General features: G+C 44.3%; 1 protein-coding gene across 2 annotated transcripts; it reads left to right on the top strand.

Moving 5' to 3' along the window:
* The first annotated feature begins 2785 nt into the window (after positions 1-2785).
* Positions 2786-11233, top strand: LOC120992047. Of its 2 annotated transcripts, none has more exons than XM_040420809.1 (6): positions 2786-2834; positions 4203-4342; positions 4765-4942; positions 7001-7164; positions 8014-8233; positions 11079-11233. In XM_040420809.1, the coding sequence occupies exons 1-6, from the start codon at positions 2801-2803 to the stop codon at positions 11204-11206; spliced, it is 864 nt and encodes a 287-aa protein (XP_040276743.1). In that variant the 5' UTR covers positions 2786-2800; the 3' UTR covers positions 11207-11233. The 2 variants fall into 2 exon arrangements, with proteins under 2 accessions (XP_040276743.1, XP_040276741.1); XM_040420807.1 differs by lacking the exon at positions 2786-2834 and adding an exon at positions 3627-3902.
* Positions 11234-11952: the final 719 nt, after the last annotated feature.

The raw sequence follows: 11952 nt of genomic DNA, 5'->3' as shown, positions 1-11952 counted from the left end.
CAGGGCGGCTCCATATCTTAGCATACTAACTCTGTTCCCCTCCGCAACCCCCAGCCTCAAAGGCCCTCTCCAGTCGCTAACCTCCTCCGGGGTCTGAAAAAAAACAGTCCTGCCTTTATATTCCACCCTTAATTTTGCCGGGAACAGTAAACTATACTTTAGACCTGCTTCCCTCAGTCTCTTTTTAACGGCAATATACTCTTTCCTGTGGGCATTAGTATGAGCTGAATAGTCTGGGAATAACCTTATCTTTACACCCTGTATCTGATATTTTTCGGAGATCCTTGCATCAGATATTATTATGTCACGATCCTTAGTCAATAAACATTTAACCAATATCTGTCTGGGAGATTCCCCTGGAACCCGCTTTTTTGTAGGGACCCTATGTGCTCTTTCGATAGTAAAAAATGGGGAAAGAATGCCCTCCTTACAATTCTCCCTTATCCATCTCTCCATGTATTCAGTACAATTATCGCCCTCTGCGCGCTCTGGGATCCCTACACATCTTATATTGGATCTCCTTGATCTATCATCCTTATTAACCTTTGTTCCATCCTAATATTCATTTCCCTTAACGAGACCACCTCTTTCTTTAATTTCTGCACCGAGTGTTCTAAGGCAGGGACCTTTTCCTCCATCTCATGTAGGCGCTGCCTTATTTTCTCCATCTCGTCCCGTATTACACTAACATCCGTTTGCACTGCCCCGATCTGGGTCACTATATTCCCCATTGCATTCTCCATCCTCGAGACAGTGCAAAATATGTCTTTCATCATCTTTGCATCAATTTCTGTAAATGTCACTACCATTCCCCTCTCCCCCCCTTCCCCCACAGTCCCATTATCCTGCACCAAACCATGGGACCCCGGTTCTATCGTTCTCTCCTTCTGTGGGGATCTAAAACCTGTCGAGTTAGGAGCTAAAAATTTATTTAAACCCAGCTGTTTGGGCCCACTCTCTAGCCCTGTTACTGATCTCCTGCTACTGCCGCCGGTAGGGCCTTTCTTGGGTGGCATTTTGGATTCCCCTTATCTCCCTCACCTTCCTTCCTCCTTGCTAGCTTTCTGCCCACCCGCAACAAATCAATAGAAAAAAATAAATAATAAATGACAGAATGGTAACAAAAAAAAATAAAGAAAGAAAGAAGAGAAAAACAAGAGGAGATGGGGGTAGCGCAAAACAAAACCCAACAACTGGGTTATAAGTGTTATCCTTGTTTTCCACAAGGACGTTTCACACTTGTTATGTATATAATTCCACATGTGTTAATTCATAGTTTTGATGCCTTCATAGTCATGAAAATAAAGAAAACTCTTTGAATGAGAAGGTGTGTCCAAACTTTTGGTCTGTACTGTACGTCACCCTGGGAGCCACAACGCCCCAGCTCCGGAGCCTTCCTGTAGCTTGTCACGTGGTCGGCTGTATGTGGTCATGTGGCTCCCCGCTCTGTCCAGACTTTGGGAGGCTTTCTCCCTCCCACTGTCCCTTCCCAAGGCCATACCCAGTAGACAGTGTGGAGACTTTGCATGTCGCAGGCACAGGCAGGTCCGGCGTCCGTTTCCTCAGTAACGTGACTCCCCCCACAATCATGTGACCCTCGCCGGTATTAGACAATCAGTGTTACGGCTCCGTATATAAACTTGCTGACATAAATACTATTGTATTCACCTGAAGAATCGCGAATGGCTATCCCCGAAACGCGTAGTGAACCAATAAATATTTAATGATTGGCCGATTCGTCCTTGCGCCGAAGGATAATCCTTTTAGCATCCGCATTTTATGGAATGTCCGGCCCATAATAGAACAGTCCGATCCTATTTTTTGGGGGGACAAGGTGACAAAAAAAATGGCGAATCGAAAAAAATTTTTTTTGTTATGCCGCTCACCGCATTGGACTTTTTAAAAATATTTTAATAGAAACAATAAGATCAGCCATTTCAATGATACACGAGGAGGCAATGATGGTGACATTAGATTTGAAGTATGAGTACTGTGATATCCCAAATCATCCAGACCACTAAAAGATTTCAAGATTTTGCAATGAAAAACAAGGGAAGGATACTACACTAGCAATTAACATGCCTGTCCTTTTGGGTTTTCATCCTCCCCGATGCTCTTCGCAAAGGTGATGTCAGATCTGATTGCGTTCTGTTATGATAAGTCCATAGTTAGATGACCTATTGATTTTAGAGAATGCCAAACAGGACTTTCATAGGCAGTTGCAGTTTGTATTGAAGACGCTACAGAAGTTGGGTTGGATGATCAACTTCCAAAAGTCATCACTGACCCTTCTACAATGAAGGAACCAGAGGAGGGTCACATCTATTCTTCCTGTTCCTGCCAGGTTGGAGGAGGGCCTCATCGGCATAGAGCTGCCGTGGAGGACTCATGAAAATAAAATTACCAGTAACTGTCATCCAGTTGTTCATTTAAGTGTCTCTCTCAATCCACAGGAGTACACAATAGTGAAGAAGACATTGGGGGACTGTGTGACTCCCATCATTTATCTCCAGGAGTCAGGCGGGCAGAGCAGAACCCCTCACCCCATCACAGAGCCTCACCCCCTGATACATGAGCAGAAGATCCTAGAACTCACCCACCAGATGATGGAGCTGCTGACTGGAGAGGTGACACTGCTGGGAATGCTGAGAAATTCTCCAGTAACCGCACTGGAGGGGTCTGGGTGATGACGGTGTCATTGTGTTGTCAGGTTCCTATAAGGTGTCAGGATGTCACTGTCTATTTCTCCATGGAGGAGTGGGAGTATATAGAAGGACACAAGGATCTGTACAAGGAGGCCATGATGGAGGAGCACCAGCCTCTTATATCACAAGGTGAGATACGTCATGTGCAGTGTATACACGTGTGTGCAGTGACATGTAATGGAGGAGCACCAGCCTCTTATATCACAAGGTAAGACCCGTCATGTGCAGTGTATACACGTGTGTGCAGTGACATGTAATGGAGGAGCACCAGCCTCTTATATTACAAGGTAAGACCCGTCATGTGCAGTGTATACATGTGTGTGCCGTGATATACAGGTGTCTGTACTACTCATTGTAAGGGAATGTTTTAATGTGAATTTGATCATTTGACTTTCACAGTGGCCGCCCCTTTAACAGTGACTTTCAAAGTGACAGCCCCTTTAACAGTGACCGCCCCTTTAACAGTGACTTTCACCGTGACCGCCCCTTTAACAGGGACCTTCATAGAGCTCGCCCCTTTAAAAACAGTGACCTCCACTGTGCCCGCCCCTTTAATAACTGTGACATTCACTGTGCCCGCCCCTTTAAAAACAGTGACCTCCACAGTACCCGCCCCTTTAAGCAGTAAAGAAAAATGGCTGTGTCGTTATGGAAACCTGGAGTAAAACTGTGTTTATGGCAGTTGGGATTTGAAGGGAAAGGCTTGTATTGGGGGGGGATTTTTTGGGAATATCTCAGGAACGGTACGTCCTAGAGAGCTGAGACCCGGTCTAAAACCTTCCCGGACACCTAATGTAACTGTGTGCCAAATTTGGTGAAGATCGGTCCAGTCGTCTGGTCGCGCATAAAGAACGTCTAGACAGACAGACAGACAGAAACTCATTTTTATATACATAAGAGATATAGAAGGTAATATAAGAATAAAAGGAGACAGAACAAATCAGTACTTCATTATGTATGTAAAATACCCTTACAACACAGGGGAGAACCCTACTTTTTAGATAAACAGGGAGCTCAGAGTCTCCTGCCTCCATAGGAGAGACAGAACAATGGATGGCTCTTGAAGTTACCTGGAACTCAAAAGACTTCAGGGGCATAACTGGTGTCTCTCTTGCTAAGGATTTATGCTTGTCTGCTACTTCAGTTACTATCCACTATATCACAAGTGGATCTACACTGAGATGCTTAAAAGATCTGGTGAGTCTGGAGTCTATGTCTGTTACAACCTTTAAGCTTAGGATCATATACCCTCTCTCTCTAGTGTGAAGATGCTCAATAAAAGTAATGCAGTATTCTAGAGAGACTAGTTGATGATGAACTGGGCATGTTACAGCAGCTCCTTTGGGGGTAGCACTACACAAAAATAAATAAAAAATTGTCAGCTGGTGCAAATATACTGTATGCTGTGAGCATTAAACTATATACAATTTTTATTAAATGAAGATATTGAAATTGAAAGTCAAGATTCTGATGAGAATATATGCTTTTTATTTTTAGAACGAGAACTTTCTTTAAAAAATAAAATAAACATGCTTGTTGCTGAAAAAGAAACAAACTTGGGCACAAAAAGATTTTCAAAAAGAAGGTTTGAACAATTATTAGCATCAGAGGACGAATCTGCTGCTGAAGATGTTCAGGTAGAGCCTCTATCATGAATGTAGGGATGATAATGATCTTTACCCTAAATACTTTTATGTCACACTGGAAGAATTATAGTCCAGAATCATGAAAAACCCAGGCAGCCAAACCTGTCTATTAAAGGGGTTGTCCGTGATTTTTTTATTGATGACCTATGCTCAGGATAGGTCATCAAAAAAAAAAAAAAGCCCGAACAACCCCTTTAATGTATCCCAAAACTATCCTAATTATTGTTTGTGCGAATCTAAGGTTGTTGCCATTAGTAATAATGTAATGAGTCTGGCACTAAGAACATGTCGTTCCAGTGGAATTTTGTGGGGATAGATTACAGATTTGTTACTGATAATTTTATTAATCCTGAATTTAAGTTTAGAATGTGACCTGTTCCTTTGTGTTAGTGACTATTTGCAAAATTTTGTAGGCTAAATCACGGAAAACAATACGCAAAGAGGCAGAAATAGTTGCTGCTAAGCAGTTAGTTAATGGTGTGAAGGACAACCAAGGTGATGATGAAGCTCCAGAAACACGCCGAAGAATGGAAGGCCGTATTAGGAAATTAGAAGAAGAGAACAAACAACTGAGGCAGTTGATTGTTACAGGCAAGTCAATCTGACCAATCATTCAGCTCACGTAGTTACATTTCAGAAAGCTTGGCAGGTCAAGAAGTGAGCACTTGCTCTTTATATTTCCGGTGTTTTTGATTTGTTGTAAGGTCATCTTTGTGTGATCTTGTATTTTCTCCTCGCCCCCGGCTAGTCTACACCCTTTACTTGCTTGTTCCAGTATAGTTTTAAACCTTTGAAACAGATCTCAATCCAATTTTTTTTAATTCCACTTCTGATGTTTGGGGATATTAGCACGTGTAGAGAGCTTTAAGAACCTCTCGCAGGGGTTGTTCAGTATGGCGTCCATACACTGCTTTCAAAACCATACAGGTATAGCCTTCTGGCTTTCACTCTGGTTTGAGTGGTCCGCTCCGATTGTATCGTGATCAAAGCCAAGGAAAAGAAGACGCCCACAGCGGAAGATGGCGTCTTCGCCCTGTTGCGAGTTTACAGGTCGGTACAATACAGAACAGGCCTCCACAGCAGACGAACAGGGGGGGTGGGGGGGTTTAAAAAAAACACACACACATCGCATCAGTGGGGACTGCACTACAAGGTTTTGACAGTTAGCCTATGTCAAAACTGATGAAAGGTCCTCTTTAACAGTAATAATTTTTACTCCCAGGTCCACTCTGTAGTCCTGTCCAACACTTGTGCTGGTAGCTCCTCACCAGTTCCCCCAGCTTACGTGGCTGTCTTTGTGTGTCTCTTGACTTCTTTCTGACTCCCGGAGGAGTCCTCTTGATCCCTGAATGACGTCTGTTCCTATTTCCAAGCAGGGGCTAATTCCCCTAGCCAGCACCCTTTCCTTAAGTGTTGTGCACACCTGTGCAATCATCAAGTGCTTGCCACTACCAAGACATGGACCCAGGAATGGAGATCTCATCTCTCCAACTCTCTTTGAAATCTCCTGGAACCCAGATTCCCAGCAAAATCCAGAAAACCACAGTCTATCTGGCTGAGAGTCCTAGGTAATCAAACCACTAAATTCCACTGTGGGATTGCCACACAATACCACGTATTGGAATATTTTCTGTGTGGAAATAATATTCGACTAAGAGAAAGATTAGCAATAGTACACAAACTTGGCATTATCTGGATACTACATCGATTATAGCCTTGGTTCTCAAACCCCACGTTCAGTGGGTCGCCTCATGCCTTCCACTTTTCTAGGTGAGCTACTCCTCTGCCTCCCCCTAGTGCAGCACTGTCAGTTCTCGCACCGAGCAGCCATTCAAAATATGCTGCCAGTCCCTGCGTTCCAAGTTGAGGTGAGGTTGGCTGGCAGTATGGCCACATGGAAGCACCATCCATATCTGCATTGCTTCCAGATCCCTCACATGTCCTGTGGAGGTGCCTGGACTGAGGTCACATTCTGGCTCCCAGCAAGGGAGCGCTGTACCAGCAATGCACATATTGATGGAGTTTAGTCATAGCACAGAAACCCACACTGGAGCCCAGAATGAGGATCCACTCCAGTCCTCCTAAAATAGGGAGACTTGTTAGATTTTAAAAAAGAACCAATATTTGGCTGGTTTTAGGGCATGTGTCTGAGAGTGAGACTGTGCGAAATTGTGTCTGTGGTTGAGTGTATCTGTCAGTGTTTTTGAGAGGTCGCACAGTCCAGTGAGATTAATGAACCTTACCATGCAATCCCACCTAACGCGCATTCTGGTAGGGACGGCGTGTTACATATGGCGCACCCAAACGCACCTCCCAACCGCAGTTCAATTGCACTCACTGGAATGAGGGGTATGGCATTTCCATGTGTTCCAGTGCGGCGTGACGTGGGTCACTACTTAATGACCAAGGACAAATGTGGGTTCTGAGGTTACACAGGTTAAGTCCACTGATTATATACACAAGTAAGCTTGCTTGTTTGTTTTGTGGGACGGCCTCACTTTTACCGAATCTAAAATTCTGCTGAAATATTTTTGAAGTAGTGAGCGGCCAGCGGCAGACGTGAATAAACCCTTCTATTGTGTCTAGGTACATTTCTCAGGCCCGACCTCTAAAAGGTTGTGTAACTAACTGGGATTTTATTTTCCGCAGACTTGCCTGGTATTTTAGATACTTTGAAAACAACAACAGAGCAGCTGATAGCACTGAAGAATGATGGGGGCAGTTGTTTGGGTCCATCCTCTTCATCAGAATCCATCTCATCTCAAGAGTTGCACTCCTCTCAAAATCAAGCCGCATCCTCTAAGCCTAAACGGGTTGGTTTGCTTTTTTCCTACACCTAAATTTCCTTGCACATAACAAATTCACACAGGACAGAATTAGCAAGTTTCAGGTCACTTCAACGTATTCAATAAGAAACCTGCAGCATTCAATAATAAACCTGCAGCATTCAATAAGAAACCTGCAGCATTCAATAAGAAGCCTGCAGCATTCAATAAGAAACCTGCGGCATTCAATAAGAAACCTGCAGCATTCAATAAGAAGCCTGCAGCATTCAATAAGAAACCTGCGGCATTGTATGAAGACACCGTCTTGTTAGTCTTCATTTTCAGTCTAAGGCCTTCTGTGCGGAACCGTCCTGTACTTGTTCAGAATGGATCTGTTTGTATTCTAAAATGTCTAAGTCAGATCTGTTTTGACCCCCATTGAAAGTCAATGGGCTGGACGCCTCCGTCTGCAATTGCACCATTTTGTGTCAATGCCAACGGATACGTCCCCATTGACTTGCATTGTAAGTCAGGACAGATCTGTTTGGCTCCGCATTGCCATGCGGACACTGCTTGCAGAATTTTAGTGTCCCCCCTCCAAAACGGAACGGAAGCGGTATGGAGCCCAACCAACGGATCCATTCAGAATGTGTTGGGCTAAACTGATCCATTTGAGAGCCTTGAAAGGGATCTCGCGAGTGTGAGAGTGGTGAAAGTAGCCTAACTCGGCTCAGGGCTCAGATTAATATATCTGACTACATATTTTACAGAAACATACAGAGATCTATTAGTTACAATTGCTAACACAGCATTCAACTTTTTTTTTCAGAAAAATGTTTTTATTTAAATTCTTCTGCTTAATATCTAATTCTTAATCCGGCATTTATCTTGTTGCAGATGGAGCTTCATCCTGGTACCAGGGTGTATTTGTCTGCGCCGCAGTGGGCGGCCGCTCAGCAATGTAGTACAGCGTCTGCATTTGTTAGAGCGGTTATCATGTGTTTATTTGACACTGACACATTACTAAAAAGCAATTTCAAAGGTGGTGCCTCCAAGCGTCTGACAGATGGAGAGAAACGGGTGCCATTAGACCCTGTGAAAACATCAGCTCTGACAGGTAGACCGGGAACCATTATGACTGTAACTAGACTATGTTCAATTCAGACTGATTATTAAAGGGGTTCAGAGCTGAACTCGGACATACCCCCATTTTCACCCCGGCAGCCCTCCTGATCGGAGCAGTTTGCCCTGTGGTAAATTGCGTAGGGCAAAGGCATTTTCTGTAGTTCCGTTGACGCACCGAGTTCTCCATGGGGCTGCCAGGAACCCTGGTGACGTCACCGGCTCTGATGGGCGGGCTTTAGCGCTGCTTTAGTCAGTAAAACGGCTAGGACAGCGCTAAAGCCCGCCCATCAGAGCCGGTGACGTCACCGAACACACTGCCGGGCGGAAGCTTCTGCCCGGCAGTGTGTTATGGTAAACAAAAGAGCCTTTGCCTTGCGCGATCTAGCGCAGGGCAAAAGAGCATCGGAGCATAAACTGCTCCGATGCTCCTATCAGAGGGGCTGCAGGGATGGAAATGGAGGAATGTCCGCATTCAGCTCTGAACCCGGACAACCCCTTTAAAGATCTACAGTATTTTGTTGTTTATATGCATGCCTAATATTGTTAGTAGGGATACACCAATATCGGGAGCACAAGTGAGACCTCCTAGCACAGCATAGGGCTGCAGAGCCTGCCCCTTCTGCCCTGCATAGAGCTCGCACAACTACAGATGTAGCAGGGGTAACACACACTCTCTTAAATTTCTTAACTCATCGGGTTATCTTGGAACGAAAGCCATTGAAAAGCAATTGCTTAACGCATTTAGCGGCATTTCGTTTAGATAACACGTCTCATAAAGCATTAGCGTTAACCCTGCTACCTCCGTACCTGACAGCCCACCACAGTACCTGCACAGCCCAGCAGACCATAGCCACCTGAGAGTCCACACAGCCTACTGCAGAACCTGCAAAGACCACCTGAGAGTCTACACAGCCCACCACAGTACCTGCACAGCCCAGCAGACCATAGCCACCTGAGAGTCCACACATCCTACTACAGCACCTGCAAAGACCACCTGAGAGTCTACACAGCCCATCATTTACCCTGCACAGCCCAGCAGAACATAGCCACCTAAGAGTCCACACAGCCTACCACAAAACCTGCAAAGACCACCTGAGAGTCTACACAGCCCACCATTTACCCTGCACAGCCCAGCAGACCATAGCCACCTGAGAGTCCACACAGCCTACCACAAAACCTGCAAAGACCACCTGAGAGTCTACACAGCCCACCACAGTACCTGCACAGCCCAGCAGACCATAGCCACCTGAGAGTCCACACAGCCTACCACAGAACCTGCAAAGACCACCTGAGAGCCACACAGCCCACCATTTACCCTGCACAGCCCACATGAGTGTCCACACAGCCCACCATTTACCCTGCACAGACTGTCCTTACAGTCCACCATAGACCCTAAACAGCCCACCTGAAAGCACGAACAGTCCAACATAAACCTGCAAAGCCTACCTGAGAGTCTGCACAGCCCACCAAAGAACCTACACAGCCAACTGAGATGCCATATAGCCCACCATAGACCCCCATAATCCAATAAGAGTCTGAGCAGCCCAGCATAAAACCTGCAAAGCTCACCATAGACCCCACACAGCCTCCTGCATGGGTGTGGACATTTAAATACTTAAAGCAGGGGCCCAAACTACTTGTCCTGATATATAAAAATGTATTTAAAGTAAAACCTTATTGGGACAGTTCAGAAAGCACTTCTCATTGGTCACCATGGCCACCTGACTGTGCTGCACTGTATGCGGTACAAATAGTACATCCATGGCAGTAGAGAGGACAGTTCACTGAAAGGTATTAGCACTGGGGAAGGGGGGATGGGGAGAAGGGCTAGATTTGAGCTGTTTTTTTCAATTTTCCAAAATGCCTTAAGAAAAGTGAAGTTACCCTTAAATTTGCATTATACGTGATAGAGAACACTGCTTAATCAAATCACGATGGTGGGGGTGGGGAGGTTGGTTTAATTTTTTTCTTATTTTTTTTACATGTTTTTAACTTTTAAACATTTTTTTACTTTGATTATTGTTTAGTTTTTTATTTAGTTTATTGCTATCATATAGAGGCTAACATGCCCCTACATGATAGTGTTTGGAGTTGACAGGTTATCTTTATAGAATCTGCCCTCCAACATAGAAGATCAAGCTCATTACTGAGCTCAATCTCCTGTACAGTTTGCGACAGTTGGCACTGGGATCGCAGAGATCAGCAAGGAGATCATACATTCTCTGCTCTGCCCGCCGCTCTCCATCCTGAAATGTTTGCCATGCTCCCGGGTCCTACAGATGAGCATGAACCTTGAAAGTGGTGGTGATGATGGGCGGGGAATAGTGTTGGCTGCTGCTTGCTAGTCCGCAGCAGGGCTAAATATAGAAAAGACAACCTGATTTTGGATGGTATAAATTCAGCACCCTTGCTCCGGAGACCCTGCACAGCCCACTAAGATCCCACAGAGCCCTCCTGAAACCTAGCCTCCTGGGATATCAGGCAAGCATCCTGGAGCACATAGTTTGGAGCTTCATATTACTCTGCATTAGTGTATAAAGCATTGCTGGGATTTGTAGTCCCCCTACAGCTTGGAGTCAGTGGCAAACTACTAGTGGTGCAACATTTGCAGCTAGGACTGGGCCCTGGTGCTCCATAACTGTTCCAAAATCATTAGTCTGCATTGTTTAAACAAAAATATAAAAGGTATTAGTAATTGGCATCGTAAAGTATCTCGTACTTGGTCTGGAACCAGTGGTATCGGTGCATCCCTAATTGTTAGTTTACGTTACTCTTGCATCTGTTACAGAGCTTTTGAACATCTAATAAGTTTATTATTTTCCATTTACTTTTTAAAGCTGCAACTTTAGAAAAATTTCCGGGGACTTCAAAAGGTGTCATAAGTGATGCCGTCAACAGGAAAATTGCAGAATTAAAATTTCGACTGAAGGAAACGGTGAAGACCTCAGCAGATTTACAGAAATAATTTTTATAATGCAATTAAGTTTCAAAAATTTTAAGAGTGTTGCACAATTGTTTTTCTATTGGATTTTGTACATGTTGTACATGATATTATTATAATAATAATACAAGATTTGTTTATTGTACTGTTTTTTGTCTTGAATACTATACAGTTTTTAACTTAGTGGAGTATATGAAATGCATTGGAAAAACGGTATATTATAATTACTACCAGAAAGGCCTCTATCACACGGGTGTTCCGAATTTGCTCCGGATGCGTCCTCTGTGCATCGCGGGAAACCCGCGCGAGTGAGTACACAATTTCAGTCAGTTTTGACTGCGATTGCGTTGTTTAGTTTTTTCCGCGCGAGTGCAATGCATTTTGCACGCGTGTGAGAAAAAACTGAATGTGGTACCCGGACCCGAACTTCTTCACTGAAGTTCGGGTTTGGGTTCGGTGTTGTGTAGATTTTATTATTTTCCCTTATAACATGGGTATAACATTCTTAATACAGAATGCTTAGTAAAATGATCCTTGAGGGGTTTAAATTTTTTTTTTATTAACTCACCTCATCCATTTGATCGCGCAGCCAGGCATTGTCTTCTTTCTTCTTCTTTGAGGACCTTCAAAAGGACCTTTTGATGATGTAAGGTCCTTCTATCTTCATTCAGCAGGACCTGCACTGACATCACCACGATTATGTCATCAAAGGTCCTTTAGCAGGTCCTTCAAGAAGAACAAAGAAGAGGATCACAGCTGCGCAAACAATT

This window comes from Bufo bufo, chromosome 2, assembly GCF_905171765.1.
Source record: "Bufo bufo chromosome 2, aBufBuf1.1, whole genome shotgun sequence".
Taxonomy (NCBI): domain Eukaryota; kingdom Metazoa; phylum Chordata; class Amphibia; order Anura; family Bufonidae; genus Bufo; species Bufo bufo.
The sequence above is the reverse complement of the archived record's forward strand: the minus strand, read 5'-3'. Positions and strand labels throughout refer to the sequence as shown.